This window comes from Momordica charantia, unplaced genomic scaffold, assembly GCF_013281855.1.
Source record: "Momordica charantia cultivar OHB3-1 unplaced genomic scaffold, Mcharantia_2.0 BLBB01000017.1, whole genome shotgun sequence".
Lineage (NCBI taxonomy): Eukaryota > Viridiplantae > Streptophyta > Magnoliopsida > Cucurbitales > Cucurbitaceae > Momordica > Momordica charantia.
Window position 1 is genome coordinate 31,445 of NW_028275173.1, and position 19,801 is coordinate 51,245.

General features: G+C 34.0%; 2 protein-coding genes across 2 annotated transcripts; both read left to right on the forward strand.

The window, feature by feature from the left end:
* Positions 1 to 5,239: 5,239 nt before the first annotated feature.
* LOC111020681 (serine carboxypeptidase-like 35) lies at positions 5,240 to 13,089 on the forward strand. Its single transcript, XM_022297406.2, has 8 exons — positions 5,240 to 5,520; positions 8,236 to 8,340; positions 8,895 to 9,083; positions 9,348 to 9,436; positions 10,005 to 10,307; positions 10,697 to 10,833; positions 12,108 to 12,200; positions 12,676 to 13,089. Exons 1-8 carry the CDS (start codon positions 5,277 to 5,279, stop codon positions 12,932 to 12,934), a joined length of 1,419 nt encoding a protein of 472 aa, XP_022153098.1. The 5' UTR covers positions 5,240 to 5,276; the 3' UTR covers positions 12,935 to 13,089.
* Positions 13,090 to 14,918: 1,829 nt separating this feature from the next.
* Positions 14,919 to 17,035, forward strand: LOC111020687 (uncharacterized). Its single transcript, XM_022297413.2, has 2 exons — positions 14,919 to 15,285; positions 16,555 to 17,035. Exons 1-2 carry the CDS (start codon positions 15,173 to 15,175, stop codon positions 16,760 to 16,762), a joined length of 321 nt encoding a protein of 106 aa, XP_022153105.1. The 5' UTR covers positions 14,919 to 15,172; the 3' UTR covers positions 16,763 to 17,035.
* Positions 17,036 to 19,801: the final 2,766 nt, after the last annotated feature.

The following is a 19,801-nucleotide window of genomic DNA, read 5'->3' on the forward strand; positions in this document are numbered from 1 at the left end:
AGCTTCAGGGTCGTCTACGAGGTTGGCGTGGCTTGAAGGCATGGGGCCACGAGGTCCAACCTCCGAGGAGGAGGTGGTCTTCTTCTTCTTCTTCCTCCTCTTTAGGGGAAAGCCCTCTCTCACCTCACGAAGAGGTGACACGTCCAAGGCCTCGGACTCGCTCCTCGAGCGCTTCTCCCTGGAGCGCTCCCCAGTAGAATCCAACTCAATCACCGGAGTTGGAGCTGCAGAAGATGGACCAGCCTGGTCCTGAGTTGCATTCTGATCCACGACAGGTGTAGATGGTTCAGAGCTCTGAATTGTCTTAAGGGCGTGAGCACGACCCTTAGACTTGCGTTTCACGCTGCTCGTGAATCTACACACCACAGCTGCAGTACGAATAAGAAGAAATGTTAGAAGTAAAAAACTTGAAGCTAAAATTGAGATTGAGATCGAACACGACTTACCGAGTTCGGAGTTTGCTCTCGAAGCTTCAATTGGCCGAACTAGAGGGTTGTAGTCAAGAAGCCTCGACTCCAAGAGAAGCTTGTCGGTGACCAAGGTTTCGATCTTCCTGTCCTTGGGGAAGTTCTCCTTGTAAAACTTGAGGGTGTCGAAAGTGGCTTGATCGAGCTCGGGAATCGGCTTGATCGATACTGCACAAAATAAACAAGAGTTCGAGTTAGATGTGAATACCAAGAAATGAAAAGAAAAAGAAAATGAGAAAACTTCATACCTAGGTTCCCAAACCTAGCTGACACGTCAAAGAAGGGACGACCTGATTCGTCCTTTGCCAACCACTCTCCAGAGGCAAAGAACCACTTGCCTACCCATCCTTTGATGGAGGTCGGCCCCTTGACTATACCACCCGCGCCCTTCCTTGCGCACATATAGTACCGACCAGGTTTTTTGGCTATCCTCTTGGCCTCAAAACATCCAAGGAGCTGATCAACACTTAGCAGCTCGGCCTCGTCCTCATCCCAAGCTCGTAACCAGAAAAGAATGGCTAAAGCAAAAATGACACCCCACCCGTTGGGGGCCACTTGAGCAGGAGCCAGTCCAGTTCGGTTTAAGAACTCCTGGGCGAAAGGATGAAGGGGAAGCCTGAGGCCGTACTCAAACATCTTGAGATAAAGAGTGACCCATCCCTCTGGGGGATTGTCAGCTCTTTTCCCTTCCTCCGGAATCCTAAGGACGATGTCATTCGGAATGTTAAACCCCCTACGAAGAGGTCCAAGATAATGCTCGGGCATCCTATAAGGGTACTCCAGACCCTGGCCCGAGGTGGAGGTATCACTGTCCTCTCCGTCATCTGAGAACCTAAAGTTCTCTATTTCTTCAAGCTCGGACTCTAACCTACGAGCTAAGACCTCCCCAGAGTCACTTGGTTTGGGGGGCGAACTACTAACCGTCCGACCTAAACTACCCAAGCTATCGCTACTGGAGGAGGAAGACAAGAAAACTACCATGTTTGAAAGAAGAGTAAGAGCAAGAAGAAATGACTGACCTAGAGAAAGGGTTCGAGCTGGTTTCAGATCGAACTCCAGAAATTCAGAAAACGTAAGGTTTGACCTGAAGTTTCGGGACTATTTATAGCTGATCGGAAAAACCTCCGCGCCGTACACGTGTAATCAACGAGCGGCTGGGATCTTCTCGGGATACGCAACGGCGAAACGCTTGAGTGCTCCGACAACCTGGCAGGTCGAAACGTATTCTGCAACGGTCATATTCCCTCTACAAATAGAAAATCGCCACGTGTCCAAAATAGATTCAAATAAACTTCTCTGTCAGGTCGAGATCGAACCTAACAGAGAGGGGGCCAATGTTTGGGAGTAAACGTACTCGGGACACGTGGAGGACCCTTATTCATGTTTGAAGAAATTAGATAAAAACGATTGCTTAGGTCCACCTCGACCTCGCCGAGGTGACCGGGTTTGCCTCTTAAAAGATGAAGTGTGGGCACCAAAGTTCGACCTGACTGGGGTCCGACCTGCTCGGAACCCGACAGGATCGATATGAGAAAAGACATGTAACCGCCGGTCGTGTGTGCTGTCGGATCCGTCACATATAAATAGAGGGCTTCATTTCACGCTCAGGTATGGAATCTCACCTCGAACTAAATAAGGAATTCGATCTATACTGACTTGAGCGTCGGAGTGCTTACCCTCTTGTGCAGGTCCACTCTAGTGTTCAGGTCGAAACCGAAGACCGGGTTCGAGCTCGATTCGTGAAGAACCGTTGTGCAAATTCCTGCATAAACAAACTCAAACTGGGATATACCTAGAAGCAGGCCGATAAGCTGGAAACCAGTCAGTGAAACCAGGGAATAGAATCCCAAAGGTGCTGAAAAAAGTATGCGTACAGGCCCAGCAAAGTTGCAACAGAAAGTTGGGAAGCCAAACCAATCAAGGGAACCCAGGGTATAAAACCATTTGGCAAAAGCTAAAATAGGTTAGAAACCCAAGGCTATTGATTAAACCCAGGGTAAAAAACTGGCAGAAGCTAAATAGATTAGAAACCGAAGGGTTCCGACTAAACTCAAGGTATAAAACCATTGGCGAAAGTCAAATAGGTTAGAAACCTAAGAGTAAACCCCAGGGTATAAAACCATGGGGAAAAACCAAATAAAGTTAGAAACCCAAGGGTAGTATCGCTAGCCCAGCTAAAAGTTAGATCCCAAGGCTAAAATCTAAGGTTAAAACTAACTGTATAGTAGAGCCCATGAGACTTGATTGCAGCCAATTATGTAGAAATAGTATGAAGCTAACAAGATCATCCCATGAAACGACAACCGACAACGACATAAGGGTATCAACCGGACTCATGGTATAAAACCATTGGCAAAAGCCAAATAGGTTGAAAACCCAAGCGTAAAACCTAAAGTATAAAACCATGAGCAAAACCCAAACAGGTTAGAAACTTAAAGGTGATACAGCCAATCCAACTGAAAGTTAGATCCCAAAACAAAAATCTGGCGGTTAATACTAAAACTAACCGTATGGTTGAGCCCAAAAGATTTGATTACAGCCAACTGCAATAAAAGAGAATGAGGGCTAGGAAAGTTAGCCCATGGAGACGACAACCAACAACGACTAAAAATAGGGTTGTTCCACAAAGTAGTCATCCACAGCAGATAACAAATACTCTCAATATTGAAGCCTTAACATTCTCTTGCCTTCTATTTTGAGAGTGGGGGTTACTGTTATGGGGAGATAAAAGAAGAATATACCAAGTGACGGGGCCTGAAGGAAACCCGAGAGAAAGCACGAACCAGGAAGGGGGGCTGGCGCCGACGACTTGGGCCGGCCCCTTGCCGACCAGGCCTCGGTGCTGAGCAGTTCTCGGCCCCTCGACAGAGAACTGTAGCGGTTCATCCCGACCGTTTCGCAGTCCCACTCGAAGTATCCCGACTTGATTCTCGATTTGACCTAAAGCCCACAACGAATGAGCGGGTTCGAATATTGAGATGTATGAGGATTCGACTGGGGTAAACCCTAAAGGGATTAGAATTCGACTTCTATAAATGGAAAGGGGAGCCAAACTCTAGAGGTATGCCAAAACACCCTACTCTCTACACTCTAATTTCATTATCCATCTACTCTCCTTGCTAACTTAGGCATTGGAGCCCGTGTGACTGGAGTCACACCGGTTTAGGTTTGATTGGTTTTGCAAGTTCTCTGTTTCATGATTATCAAGTTTGGTGCGAACCTCGGAAGGAACCGGGAGAGTATAATTCACGCATCAACATGTTATTGCCCCTTAATGTAATGTTCGTTTTTCTTAGAGCCCATTTGATAACTATTTTGTCATGAGTTTAAAGTTATATATGTTTGTTGTCTCGTATTTCTTTGGTACGTTTTTACATTTCTTAGAAACACAATTGTGTTATTACCTAAATTTTAAAACAAAAACAAAATTTTAAAAACTCTAGATTTCAAAGTGTTTGACATATTTTGAAAATATTTTTTAAAATGAAATAACAAAACTAAAAGGTAAAACACTGAGATGAAATAGTGGGATTTTTTTTAAAATAATGTTTTTATTTAAACTTATTTTTAAAATAATGATGCATTAAATAAAATTAAAGAAAAAATATTTTTTTTTTAATTTATTCAAAAAAATAATGCTTTTGAAATTGGTTTCCCACCTGGGCGTCTCTACAAGAGATAACCATAAATTGGTTCCCCACTTATCCAACACATGCCACTTTTACTAGTTGGTCCTCTCTTTAAGAGATGACCATATGTTGGAGCACATCCTAAAGTCGTTTCTTCACGGGACGACGGGATGACTTGGATTTTAAAGAAAATAATAACTATTGTTATATTATATATTACAAAGTAGAGATACGTGATCATGGGGCAACTTTCTTCTTTCTCCTCAAATCCCAAATTTTTTTGTCTCTTACCATTAATCAACTTTTAAATTATTATTATTTAAACAATACATTATTATTATTTGTCTTTTACAATTAATCAACTTTTTAGTTATTATTTTTTTTAAAACAATACATTATTATTATTATTATATTTTACAATTAATCAACTTTTAGTATATTATTATTCTTTTACAATTAATAAAGTTATTATTATTAATGTTTTTTTAAAACAATACATTATTATTATTATTTGTCTTTTACAATTAATCAACTTCCTCTAAGGCTCAAACCCAGGAGAAGGAAGAAAACTCACATAATCCACCGTGCCACTAATTCGTTTTCTGAACAAAACTCTACTTTTTAATATATAATATAATAATAGTTATTATTTCCTTTAAAATCCAGGTCAAATATATAGGAGACGACCATGTCTTGATTTTAAAAAAAAAATCAGACTTGGCATTAATAAAGCACCATGTCTAGAGACGACCAACTAGTAAAAGTGGCATGAAGAGACGATCAAGTGGGGACCAATTTCAAAAGCATTATCTTTTGAATAAATTAAAAAAATATATTTTTTCTTTAATTTAATTAATGCCAGCATTATTTTAAATATACGTTTAAATAAAAACATTATTTTAAAAAAATGAAAAGCAGTGTTCATATGCTTAATTTTAAGAAATAGAAAAAAAGAACAAAATAGTTATGAAACTTGGGGTTTTTAGTTGACTGATAGTTTTACTATTACTTCACACGCCGCACAGTGACTGCAAATTCATTAATGAGTGAAATTCAGTTTCATTTTCTCAAACCAAAAAAAAAAAAATAATAATAATAATAAAAAGTTAAAATCAGAGTCCTACTCCTCCCCTACATATATAGCCCTTCAGAAAATCCCCATTCGGCCCAATTCTCTCTAATGGCTCCTCTTTGGAATTCGCTCCTCTTGTCTCTGCTTCTCGCGACGGCGGCGGCGGACGAGGAAGCGCAGCGGAGAGAGGCGGACAGAGTGACGGGGTTGCCGGGGCAGCCGCCGGTGAATTTCCGGCACTACGCCGGCTACGTGAAGCTGGAAGTGGAAGAGGAGAAGGCATTGTTCTACTGGTTCTTCGAAGCGCAAAACGACGTCGCTCGGAAGCCCCTCGTTCTCTGGCTCAACGGAGGTTCGAATTTCTCCGCCTTTTTTTTTATTTTCTTTCTTCTGCTGCTCCCATGGCGGTACCAAAACTAAATAAAAAACGCTTTCCATTTTAAAATTTTTTTTATTAATGTTAATATTCCTTCAAATATCTTTAATTTTTTTGCTTTTAAAAAAATTATACCATGTCAAGAAATTTCTAGACTAAATTATAAAAACTACTACTGAACTATCTTTTATAAACTACCTTATATGGTAAAATTTGGATTTGCAATTCGCCTAAAAAAAGAAAATGTGGAAGGAAGAAGATTTTTCATAGCAAAATTAGGATATTAATTACTACTATTTTAAAAATATTTATAAAATAGAATGATGTGAGATTTTTTCTACTACGCCAAATTGAAAAAAGGGATTCGAATTCATGAACTTTTGATTAGAAATAAATGTTAATTAACTTTGAGTTAAGTTCAAGTGGAGAATTGACCGGAGGTTGTTTTATTTTGTCAGGAAAAGAAAATAAAAACAATACCCTCCCTAATAATTAATTAATTCTTTTTGGGAAAGAATACGCTCCTAATAATTGGCCAATGGAAATTCTTGCTGTCCACTTATATTTTCTTTTTTTTTTTAACATAGGAGAGAGAATCTAGACTTTTTTTTTAATATTTTTTTTCAAAAGAATAAACACGTGTTAAAAAGTTAACAATGGGCAACAAGAATTTCCTAATCACTAATGGACAATTATATCATTCAAAAAGGAAAAAAATTGCTAACTCAAACTGAGTTTAACTAATCAAAAGTATAGAAAGCCTCTAAAAATATAAAAGATTAGTGGGTACAAAAATATTTCTCAAGTAGTGTGGTCCCTTGAAATTAGTGAAGTCCAACACATTTTTAATATATTGTGAATATACTTACCTTTCTTTTCTTCACAGAAAGTGTATGGTGTGAACCTTTAAATATCTAATCTCATAAACACGAAAATAAACGTGATTTGCTATTAACTATGTTCGGTGCGACTATATGATTCTTAACTTCATAGACTAAGTAATAAATTTAGGCTTAAAAAATTCATCCCTCAAATTGTACATAAACTTAATAAAAAATCCATAAACCAATCGATCTGAGCCTAATCGATTAAACCCAATTAAACCATAACCTTTATTAATTAAACTCAAAATGATTAAAATATTGAAAACAAAAATCACTAATTTATAAAATAATTAGGAGGCAGAAGATGACGAAAATACCCTTGGCGTTAGAAAAGTTAGGAGAAATCAATGATGGAAGAAATCGCAGAGAACCCGTGCGCACGAGGGTGGCGCTGGGCTGAAAGTACATCTCTGTCAACTAACGGTCTTCTGTTAGTAAAACTTTATCGATAGCACAGACAATATTCCGTTCCTGCGTTAACTAACGCCCCCCGTCTCCCCGGGCCCACCTCCTTTTATCATATCCATGGTTCACGATTTTCCTTTTCCTTTTTGTTTCTTTTTTATTAAAAAAAAAGAAAAAGATAAAGAAAAGAAGTTCAGTCATTGGTACTTTTCCTTTTGCGTTTTCCTTCTTTCTGTCGTTATTGTTATTGATTTTGTCCCCCTTTTCATTTTCTTGAGGAAAAAAACTTCTATTATTACTTATTTCACTTCTAAAAATTTGTTTTTTTTTCAAGTAACTTTATATAACACTATAAAAGCTTGCATTTTAAATTACATATATTGAATCTGTATTTATGCCATATAAAAAAAATATATGTATTAGTGTGTAATAAATTTCAAATTACTCCTCTAAAATAAGGTGATTCTGGTGAGAAAAGTTAGATTAAAATAGAATTTAAGTTATTTTAATATTGTTAGTGCTTTATTAATGAATTATTTATTAATAAGAAAGGGAATAAATTACTTTGTAATGTACCTCGAGTCAATCCCATGGTTGTATTAGAAAAAGATAAAAGATAATGAAAACAAGATAAAAGTACATTTGTTTGGATATTTTCTTGACGGTTAAAATACTACTAAGTTAAGTAAAGGCGGAGAGTGGATTCTAGATTATATCAGTCGGGTTGCTTCATGTACTTATAAAATGTTCATTTTGGTTCTTGTACTTACAACTTTAGTTTATTTTAATCGATATAATTTTAAAATGTTCATTTTGATTTTTGTATTTTTTAAAAGTGACAATTTTAGTCTTTATTTGCAAACTTTTAATAGAAAACTTTTAATATAAAGTTATGGTTATCTTTCAAGCAATATATTGAATATAGTATCGTGTTGAAATTGCGATAAATATTAGACAAAATGAGATTACAAATAACATTAAGGGACCAAAATAGTGACATTTTTTTAAACTACAGGAACTAAAATAAACTAATGACTAAAATGAACAAAAACTGAAATTACAAGACCAAAATAATATTTTAACATTGGATTTACTTTTAGTTAAGAAAAAAAATACTTTGAATAATTTTTAACTCAATTCATTAAGACATATAACCTCGACCACAACGTTGAAGGTTCGAATACGTACATTATTGAACTAAAAAACAATAATAATTTTCTTCGATTTAGCTTTTTTTTTTTTTTTTTTTGAAAATTTATAAATCTAGAATCTTAAATTACTTTTGAAAATCCAAAATCCAAAAAAGTAAAATTGATTACCATTACTATTTCTATGATATATGCTTTTAAATCATTACTTTTATAAATATTTTATTTAAATTTATATGATTATGGTATTTCAGGACCAGGCTGCTCATCCATAGCCTATGGAGCTGCACAAGAGTTGGGCCCCTTCCTAGTTCAGAGCAATGGCCAGTTAAAACTCAACAAATTCTCTTGGAACAAAGGTACTTTAAGAAACCTAATTAATTTCTATATTTTTTTAATTTTGTTAAATAATTAAACTCTTTTAAAAGTATTTATTTTCATATTGTCTAGTTGTAGTTTTCCATTTTCCAAAATCTAGCTACATTTCTTAAAAAAGTTAAATTATTATAAATTTAGTTTTTAAGCTTTTGAAGTTGTCTCAGCCTCCATCTTTCCATTTTTCCATTTTACGTGGTTAGACATTTTTTAAAATTTAAAAATATATTAGACACGAAATAGAGTTCTCCTATCCTTCCAATTTTTTTGAGACATAGAAATTGAAAGTTCAACGATGATTATAGACCTATTAGACACGACGACGATTATATCAAACACTACTAATGAGTGGATTATTATATTAATACAATTCTAAAAGGTCAAACATGTGATACTTTTAAAATAAGTTATAAAATAAAATTTTAAAGTTTCTTTAATTGGCTTAGACTCTAATATTCTCATGGTTTCAAAAGATTAAAATTAAGTTTAAAATTTTCGAGTTCGTTTTTTATTCACTTTTTATGTGTTGCATTTTTAGCTGCAAATATGCTATTTTTGGAGTCACCAGTGGGAGTGGGATTCTCTTATACAAACAAATCATCAGATTTGCACAAGCTTGGAGATAGAATCACAGCTCAAGATTCTTATAATTTTCTTCTTGGATGGTTCAAAAGGTTCCCAAGTTTCAAACTCCATGATTTCTATCTAGCTGGAGAAAGCTACGCCGGTAATTCATATTTTATATTTGCTTTAATACTATTTTAGTTATTTTGATATTTGTACTTTTAAAATGTTCATTTTAGTTCATATATACTCTCAACTTTTATTTTAGTCTATATACTTTTAATTTTTATTCATTTTAGTCACTGTACTTTCAATTTCAATTTCTATTCATCTTAGTATTTAAACATTTTACGTGATACCTGCCTTTTTTATTGGTTTATTTTGAGAATTGCATTAAATAACTTACTTTATTTTTCTTATGCCCAAGGTCATTATGTTCCCCAGCTTGCTGACCTAATCTATGAAAGAAACAAACATTCCAGCAAGGATTCACTCATTAATCTCAAGGGTTTCATGGTAAGGTTTCTTAATTTTTAAATAAGTTATAATACTTTTTTTTTTCTTTTTTCAAATGGAAAATTCTTAACTCTACATCCTAATAATCTTAGTTTCGAAATTTCCACATTTATTAAGTTTCTTGTTACTTTTCAAAATGTTTATATTCTGGTCTCCAAGCTCTCATAAATACTCATTGTATTTTTTTTTTTCCAAATATTTACTTGGTCTCAAAACTTTGTCCTTGTTCTTTTATTTTTCAACCATCTATTTGGGTCCAAGCTTTCATAATTATTCATTTTTGTCTTTCTCATCTATTTTTTCAAACGTTCTATTTCGGTATCCCAAACACTCATAAATGCTCATTTTTAGTCTTCACCAATCATTTCTAAATTTGACATTAATGGATGGAGCCTAAACACACAATTTCACAAGGACCCTAACAAATTTTTACACAAATCCAAAAAACTCCCAAAATGATTATTTTTTTTAAGAGAAAAACATAAAAAAAACTTTAAAAAATTATTATTGGAGTAGGATTGAGAAAATTTTCGTATTAATTAATTAAATAAAATGGAAAAAAAACCAGATAGGAAATGCTGTGATAAACGATGAGACAGATTCAAAAGGGATGATAGACTATGCATGGAGCCATGCGATCATTTCTGATCAACTGTACCACAACATAGTCAAAGGATGTGGATTCGCACTTGATTCCAGCTCCAATAACCAATCAGAAACAGCCAATTGTGATAATCATATTAGAGGCTTCTTGTTGGCTTACTCCGACATTGATATCTATAGCATTTATGCTCCTCTCTGCCTCTCTCCTTCCTCTTCTCCGACCACCCCGAGACTCATCGGTGTCTCTCCTCGAATCTTTACCAAGCATGTAAGCTCCGCTTTTTAACTTGTCGTTTCTTGTATTTATTTCCTTACATTTTTAAGATTCTTATATTATATTATTTATAGCAATAAATACTGAAATGGCTAAGGGTAAACTTACGTGAGGGTGACATAATACTTTATGAGCTAATAGAATATTTAGAGTAAGAATTAGGCCATTGAAGAGATGAAAGAAAATTTCCAACATGAGTAAAAGTTCATCGTTTAAGACATTTACTTATTTTAAAGTGAAAGAATTTTCCGGTGGAATATATTTTTTTTGTACTAGCAAGACAAAAATAGAGGAGTAATTAAAATTATAAAAAGATTTAAAGTTAATTAATGAATTATTTAAATATAATATAATTCATAAAACAACATTTATGGTTTGTTCAGGATCTATGGCACAAGCTTCCGTCAGGGTATGATCCATGTACGGAAGATTATGCGGAGAAGTTTTTTAATAGAGAGGATGTTCAGAAGGCTCTCCATGCTAATGTCACCCGCCTGTCATATCCTTACACCCCTTGCAGGTACTATTATTCACCACTGTATTTTCTTTTCCCTTCTAAAAAAAGGTTAAAATGAGTTTAATAGCTATTTTGTTTTTGAAAATTAAGTATATAAATACAATTTTAACGTATGTGTTCCTATGTTTTGTTACCTATTTTAAAAAACGGTTTCAAAATCTATGCCTAATTTTAAAAATATTTTAAAAAACAAGCTAATAATTCAAACGTGTTTTGAAAAAAATTTCAAAGACATGTCAAAGAATTGGTAAGGAAACAAAATTTAAAAAATAAATAATAAAAAATAAAATGGTAATCAAAGTGTGCCTTTTTTTAGTTGTGGTAATAAAAAATAAAATACAAGATGGTCTTTTTTTAGTAGAGCCGTGGATAAGTTGACGAATTATTAAATTTTTGCATTATTAACATCCTTAAACATGCACTTGAAAGTTATTTGACAGTTGACACATGAAATTGAATCCCAACAAAATTCAACCCACTTATTAACAAAATCTATTTTTTCTAGATGCCCACAAACAAATAAAATATATTGATAAAGTACAATAATCTAATGACCTGTTAGATTTATTTTTATTAAATTTTAACCATCTTTCCAGAAAAAGACTTAATTCGAAATTTCAATAAAATTGAAAATTTTAAAAGATTAAAGATGAAACTAAAATTAAAAAAATTTAGAAATTAGTCAAAATCAAAATACATCCTCCACAAATTCTAATTTTTAGAAATTAGATAACTACAAACCAAAGATATAAACTAGAGTCAAAACTAGTGCTTCTCAACCCCATTTCCATATCTATACAAACCGAACCTTTTTTTATGTTAGGATGAGAAATCAAACCATTTGAGTCATACTCGGATCGGGGATTACAATTTATACAATATTCATCCAAACAGGTGCTATAAAAATTAAAATTTTCCAACCTTGAACTATATAATATAAACTCAAGCATGGGAAATGGTTTTTGTAAGACTAGTAGTTGCATCAATGGCAGCAACATGCATTAAATAAGAGCATGTGCTGAATGATCGAACTGGAGCTTTCTTTCCTCCCTTCTGCTTTCTTCTGCCATTGCATTAAAATCATCATAATAAATGTTTCACATGTACAACTCACTGTAAGTTTTACATTTATTTGTTCACTCCCCCACATAAATGTGTGTGTATATAATATAATTTAAATACTATTTTTGATCCATGGACATTGATTCATTTTGATCTCCATATTTTCAAAACGTCCGAATTGTTTAATTATTTTTTCTTTTCACTGTTTTTTACAGTGGTGTGATTGGGCAGTGGACTGACTCTTCTGATTCTGTGTTGTCTATCATTCGCAAACTACTCAATGCTGGTTTACGTATTTGGGTTTATAGGTAATTCCCTAATTCTGATCTTATATCCACAAGATTCCTTCATGGCTAAATCACTCGCAAAAACAAAATTCAAACTCCATTGAGTAAGGTGACTTTTTTAAAAAAATTTACAAATACAAAATTTAAAACTTAACAATTTTATTTGTATTTAGAAAATATTAGAGAGAGACAAAAATTTATTAGAAGGGATGTAGGATAGTTTTGGTAATGTTTGGCTTTTAGGTAGTAATACTATCGATAAACAGTTTCAATTTTAACTCGTATATAGTTGATTGTCAAGGTCATGTAATTAATCCATGTATTGGTATTATTAACCATGTTAATCTTGGTATGCAAGCTGGAACAATAACTACTAATATTTATGAAAAAGATTACTCATGACAAACTAAAAAATTATTTGTTCATTCTGCATAGATGAATGTTATGAAAAAATTAAATACATTTTACTATTCGACTCGGGATGATAATTTTGCAGCGGAGACACCGATGGACGGGTACCGATAACGTCGACGAGATATAGCATAAACAAGATGGGGTTGGAAGTAGAAGAAGAATGGAGGACATGGTATCACAAGCATCAAGTGGCTGGTTGGGTTGAAACCTACAAAGGAGGGTTCACCTTGGCCAGTGTAAGAGGGGCTGGCCACCAAGTCCCTGTCTTTGCTCCTCATCAATCCCTCTCCCTCTTCTCCCATTTCCTCTCTACCAAGCCTTTGCCTCCTGCTCGGTTTTAAATCGTCCAGTCGAGTTAGATATGTTCAATAACTATTTTATTTCGGACAAGACAAACTTGCTAGCTTGATAATAAGTTCCTCGTTTTCGTTATTTATGTTATAAAACTCTGATCAAGTAAATTTTGAAAAAATTATATCAAATTATTTTGGGTTTATATTAGATTGTGGAGAAGAATAGGTTTTAGAAGGTTGAGTTTCTGTAGTTTGTGTTTAAGCTATGATCTTGTAAAAGCGGGCTATAATTCGAAGAGAAGGTTTCAAGAATATATAGCTCATAGAATTTGTTGCATAAAGATACACGAACTCGGTTAATTAAATGTTGGCTCGACTTTTCAAATCTGTTTAGCAAATCTGTTTTTGAAAATTATTTTCCGATTCTGTCAACCGTATAAATTTTGGAAACAACATTTTTTTTTTGTTTTTAGTGTTTTAAGATGTCGAATTTCAAAATTCATTGTTATTTTTGTTAAAATTAAAAAATAAAAAAGAAAATATTATAAAATATATAATATTGTAAAATAATAATTCTACCAAATTTATAACATATACGTTAATAAATCAATTAATACTATTTAATATTTAACTAAATATTTAGGTGGTAACTAGTTTAAAAATATACTACTAAACACGTTAACAAAGTTAACAAATTTTTTAAATTGAGATTCAATTTTCAAATTTACTACCAAACAAATATCTAAAAACATTCAAACCAAAACTAAATTTGTAATAATTTAGTCATTTAACTTTAATAGGTAATAATTTAGTCTTTAAAGTTTAAACTTTATAACGACTTAGTCCCTATCATAAAAAACACTTTTGTTAAGATTTAATGAGGTTCCTTATATAGTAGACCGATTCAGATTAAATGAATGAGAGACCAAATATATTTATAAACTATAAAGACTAAATCATTGCCTCAATAAAAATTGACACTTAATTTTGATGAGTTTTTTTCATAGTGGAATGCTATATTTTCAATTTAAAATAAATGAATAAGATGCCTTAACCATTAAACCATGTTCATATACCTTCTTAATCACCAAACATAGATGAATTTAGTTACATATCTTTATTCATTGAAATATTTACTATATATAATATATATACTATATATAACTGTAAACAAAAAAAAAGTACAATGTTTTTTAAACTACAAATTGTCCTCTCAACTCCTCAATCTGTGTCACCATTGAATAAAGATATGCCCCCAAACTTGGCCCAAGTGTACGGCTAGTAGCCCAAAGTACTGATAAGGTTTGAGTCGGCCCAACATGAAAAAGGCAAGCCCATATTCGGATTCGGAAGCGCGAAAGTGGAGATTTGAATCTTTAATCTCTAAAATAAGTTACTCGTGTTATATTAATTGACTTTGCTCAAATTGGTATTCCTTAAATTAGCTCCACGAATATTGCATATAAATAAGGTTCAATTACTCAAAATATCCATCAACTTTGAGGTTACTTTTTTTTTTTTTATATTCCCATTAAAATTTTCACTTCTACTTTTTGATTTCAAAAATTTGTCCCGGAAGAATTCTACTGTTATAACACGTGTTAGAAACTTTTTTTTAGTACACAACTGATAGAAATGGATGTAGTTATTATTAAATTATAAAATAAAGCAGTGACAGACATGATTTTTAAAAAATGAACAATAAATGTAGCAAGCATCGATAACCACTAGGCAATCACTTTTCAAGCCACGCTAGGTTTATCGTTCATTTTTTAACCATCCCCTGCGCCAGTGATCAGTAAATGGTTATCAATACAACACATGTGCATTGCTCTATTTTAGAACTCAACAACCATGTCAATTTGTTTTGAAATTTCTTCGAATTATCACTTGAACAAGGGAGGCACGATTATGGGCCGGATGCAGAGCCCAAATGTATTGGGCCTCGGCCCAGAGAACTGCGCCAGCTAAAGCTGATGAGGGTTCTAAAACAGAATCCAAGCCAGAAGGTCCATCTCCAATCTCCATCATCAGATTTGGCAGAGTCCAAATTTGAAGCAATAATGGAAAAGGGGAATTGGGGAAGAACAAAATTAAGAGAGGGGAGAAGGCAGGAGTAAGAGAAGGTCCACGCAACGTAACAAACCAAACCCCGCGACTGCGAATTGAACGCCTCATGCTCTCTCTCAATTTCTCGTTTGATTCGTCTGCCGCTGTGTAAAATCCTCCATCATCGACCATCGCCGTAGCTCCGTAGAGGGAAACTCAAGCTCTCGGGGCGCAGCGATGATTACTCGATCGAATCTGGTTGAGCAGTTGAGGGAATACCAGATTCGATCCAAGCACGAGTGGGCTTCCGTCTCCTTCTTCTCCTCCACCTCCAATATTACATCCTCAAGGTACCCAACCCAATCAGGCCTTAATTTTCAATGCGCTCTCATTTCTCTTTCCGATTTCGAAATTCATATTTATGTACCTGTGTTTCTGATTCTTAATTTAAGGCGTTGGGTTTGTTTTGCTTTGAATTGGGTCGGTTGTGATCGGTGAATTAGGGTTTTGGTTCGGAGGATTGGGATAATGACTGTGTCCCCTATTTGTTTTGTTTTCTATGAATTTTATTGTCTGCTTTGATCGAACAGGGAAATTGTCGTTGCCTTCGTTAATAAAATTTGGAATTTTCTAAGATCGTTTTGGAAATGTTGATTCCTTTGGTACTGGGTGGAGCTTATCATCTGTTAGGCGCTCGGTAATGTGCAATGGTCACGTGGTTTATTAGTAACTAATAGGGGAATACTAGTTTTCATGTGAAATTCGATACTTGAAACGGGATTCTTATAAATAAATGACAAATAAATGTTGTCATGCATCATGTTATATTCTGTATCTCAAGTTATTTGCTATGTCGGGTCAGGTGATGTGCTATTCTAATTGTTCGATTTGAGTTCTCTTATGCAATTCATTTCTTTTTTGAGGATGGAAATGAGTTCCTTTTAAACCGTAGCTGCTTAAATTTCTTGTAATCGTTGCTTACTTAGCATTAAATCGCGTGCTTATGTTGTGTTAGTGGGTATTGAAAGATGCTCGTGGGATTCTGCCGAAGTAATTAAAATTATGAGTTTCTGTCGATTGAGTTCTGTCTTTATATCTTGCCTTGATTGCTATATTCGTCACGCTTGGCAAAGATATGTTGGACAATGGACATTTCAATGGGCTAGAGTTCTCTGATTCTTTAATCTTGCTTTATTTTTATAACAAAAATAACATGATCTTGGGAATACATTTTCTTTATTATCGATAATGTGTCTAGTGTGTACTGGGAGAATAACTTCTCTATTTTGGTTAGGTGATGCTTATTCAATTTCATAGAATGTTTGTTTAGGTTCAGATAAATATTATGTTATTGAACAAAATTTAAAATTGGAAGTATGGAATTATGCATGATATGAACTTATTTGCATTTATTTTCAGCTAGTTGATGTTTGATTAAGAATTTTCACTTATGCCCACTGATGTAAGCTTTCTCAGATAGATATCATCATTCTGGTCTGCATTACTGTCCATATCGCATTCTTTATCCTTCGGTTTATATATCCTTTATCTGCATGTGAAAGTATCCAATATACCATCACTTCTGACATGCATTTTGTATTTTACTATTGTGGATGCAGGGTGGATGTTGTTATTTTTGTAATATGGGAACTCATAATTCTAGCCTTCTTGGTGTTTTCGGCGGTTTCTTTATATTTTCGGCATATGCAGTTGGCTTTTATTTTAGTATGCATCACAATGTTGTTGCTTCTATGCATGAAAGTTACAAAGCAAGTGAGATTGGCTAGGAAGAAGAAAAGAAGGATGCTTCTTCCATTGTCCATGTGATAAAACTGATAGTAGAAGGAGAGATATACTACTCAAGTTTTCTTTTTTTTTTTTTTATGTTCTAAATGCACTGAATTATATTATATTCACGAAAATTAGATTTGGTCATTTCTCCTCCCTCCCCTCTTTGTTATATTGGGATCTGTAATGACAGGAAAGCTGCTTTGTCCAAAGAAAGAAAAGGAATGAGATGGATGTGATTAGTTTAGAAATTTGTGAAACGCATTCTTTTTTGAGAGTTTGGATCATATTCATGATTTTTCCACTGATTAATTTGCTCTCTCACGTCTGATCATTTGGCTTTGATGATGTGACAAATCTCATTATGTAGTAAAAATATATTAGTTTTATATTATTTTTTGCTGATTGGATTATTGATACGGACATTGCCTTATTTTCTGTCCTTGGTACGTTTCACGCGTCGCTTGACTAGGTAAGGAGAGGGGTTCAGCCCGGGTTTTGGGAACCTTGCCTCCCTTGTTGCCAAGCATCATCGCGGTCGCCCTTCTCTTCTCTAGTTGTCGATGTTAATTTGTCATCACAGATATTCCTCTAAACTTCCTCTGAACTTGAATGGGTGGTTTCAAATTTGGAACCAACTTTTAGAAGCAAGAGGAGGTGGTTCCTTGGTTGCAATTCCAAATCTAAAATGAAGGTTGTTTTCAGATTTGATGGAGGCGAATTAGTGGTAACAACAACAGGAGGGTGACAGCTGGCAAAGAGAGAAAGAGGAGACAGAGAGAGGCCATGTGATTGTCCAATCACAAAAGATAATATTGAATGATTACATAAAGATTAAACTAAACTCAAAATCTTAAAAGTATTTAAAAAAAAACATTAATAATAGTAAATAATAATTTTATATGAATCCCAATAAAGTAAAACTTAAACCTTGTCGACACCTCTTATTCGAGGCCAAAGAGGCCTAACAAAATGAAACGTAGGGCTAACAACAAGATGACCACTTTCTAAACCTATATATTACAGAAGTGTTAAAAAAAATTAAAGGTTTTTCATTTTTGTTTAAGTGGTAAAACAAAGTCTCTCGACGTTCAGATTCCCTACTAACATTAAATTGACAAATCTGTCCTTCATTATTAAATATTTAGAAGAATTAAAAAAACTAAAAAAGAGGAAAAAACACTGATTTCAATTATTAAGGAAAAAAAAAAAAAACTTTTCATAACCATTTCAAACTTTCCTTGTTTTTTCCTCCTTCCCATCTTTGTTATTTGAGATTTATGAAAACCAGATATCTCCTCACTCTTTCCTCCCTCTTTCCCATATTTGCCATAAAAATCATTTGTCCTACAAAAAAAGTCCCCTGCTCTTTCAAACAATAATTAGGAGGGTGCAGCTCCCGAAGGGTTGCTTTGTTTTTCGTCTTCGGTAGTCGTTGTGTTCAGCCTGTTGCCATCGTGGCCCATCGATCGTTTGTGTGTTTAAGTTGCCACTATTGCAGTAGCCTTCCACCGCCCTAACTTGTCGCAACGAAACAATGCGGTGCAACAGAAAGGTTGTTTCTAGATCGGCTAGTCGCTGTGTTAAGTGCGTCGCGATCCAGATCCTGCTACTGTCGCTATGTTCCAATCAACATAATATCTTATCACTATCGTCGCCATAATATAAAGTATACATCTTACCATCAAATTTATCAACTCGGTCTATATAATACATTATTATATATATTGGAGTATATTTTAATACAATATGTATGGGGGGATTCCAACTCAGAACCTTTTGATTAGCCTTAACCGATTGAGCTAAGTTATGGTCATATATATGTATGTATACATTGTACGGATATTTTCTGATTTCATGTCGTTTTGAATTGAATTGTAATTGATCAATAGTAATATTAATCAAACTTTATTAGAAAAGTATAAATATAAAGTAATATAATAAATGTGGTAGGAAAAAATTAAATGAAGATAATTTGGTAAAAAAAATATTCCTTAAATTTAGAAATCTACAAAGGTAAATCCTAGTAGTGTTTTATGAAATATTAATTGGAAAAATATTCTCTAACAATAAGTTAGGTAAATGTAACATTCACCTCTTCCATAGTAGCTAAATGTTACTGGCCTCTCTTAACCATTCCCCTCTCCTCCCACCACCTTCATGTCAATTGAAAATGTTGAGCTTTCAGTGTTTTTAAACAATGTCAATTAACAAAAGTTTCGAGAAAAATCATAAAAGTCATGGAAACTTGTAGAAATAGGTCATAATTGTCCTTTTATGTGACTTAGTTGATAGGGACAGTCTTCGCTCTTAAAATTAACTCAGGTCAAGCAGGTAGTATGCACTCTAGGTTATAGGAGTATTAAGAAACTTGTAGAAATAGGTCATAATTGTCATTTTATGTGACTTAGTTGATAGGGACAGTCTTCGCTCTTAAAATTAACTCAGGTCAAGCAGGTAGTATGCACTCTAGGTTATAGGAGTATTAAGAAACTCTCGAGAGTTGAATCTAAGAACCTTGCTAACAAATAAGACCCAAAGAACACAATCCCAAAAACCCCAAAAACAATTATGGAATCAACCCAAGGAAAAGTTTAAGAACGGGTTACCTTGATGATCAATATCAAGAATAGAGAAAACTCGTTTCTAAACTTGTGATTCGAATCACTCCACAAGAGGTATGATCAACACTACTTGAATGATCATAACATGCAAATTCTAAAGATACAAGAAATTGCATAAGATATGAGAGATAAAACTCTCAACCAAGCTAACGAGAAAACTCAATTTTCATTAAACTTCAAATTGTGTTTACAACAAGACATCTCAAGGCTATATATAACCATCCTAACAAGCCATATGAAAAGTCTTAAGAAAATGGAAAGACTCATAACTTACAAGAAATGAAAAGACATGTAAATGTGACGTAACCTAGCAACAAGAAATGAAAAGTCATAACTTAAATAAATGAAAAGGCAAGCAAATGAAAATGTTAAGAACATGGCGAGTTTAACAAAATAAATTGCAATCCCGTCCATAATGAAGGATGTGAGTATTTGACTTGGTTTTTGAATTGAA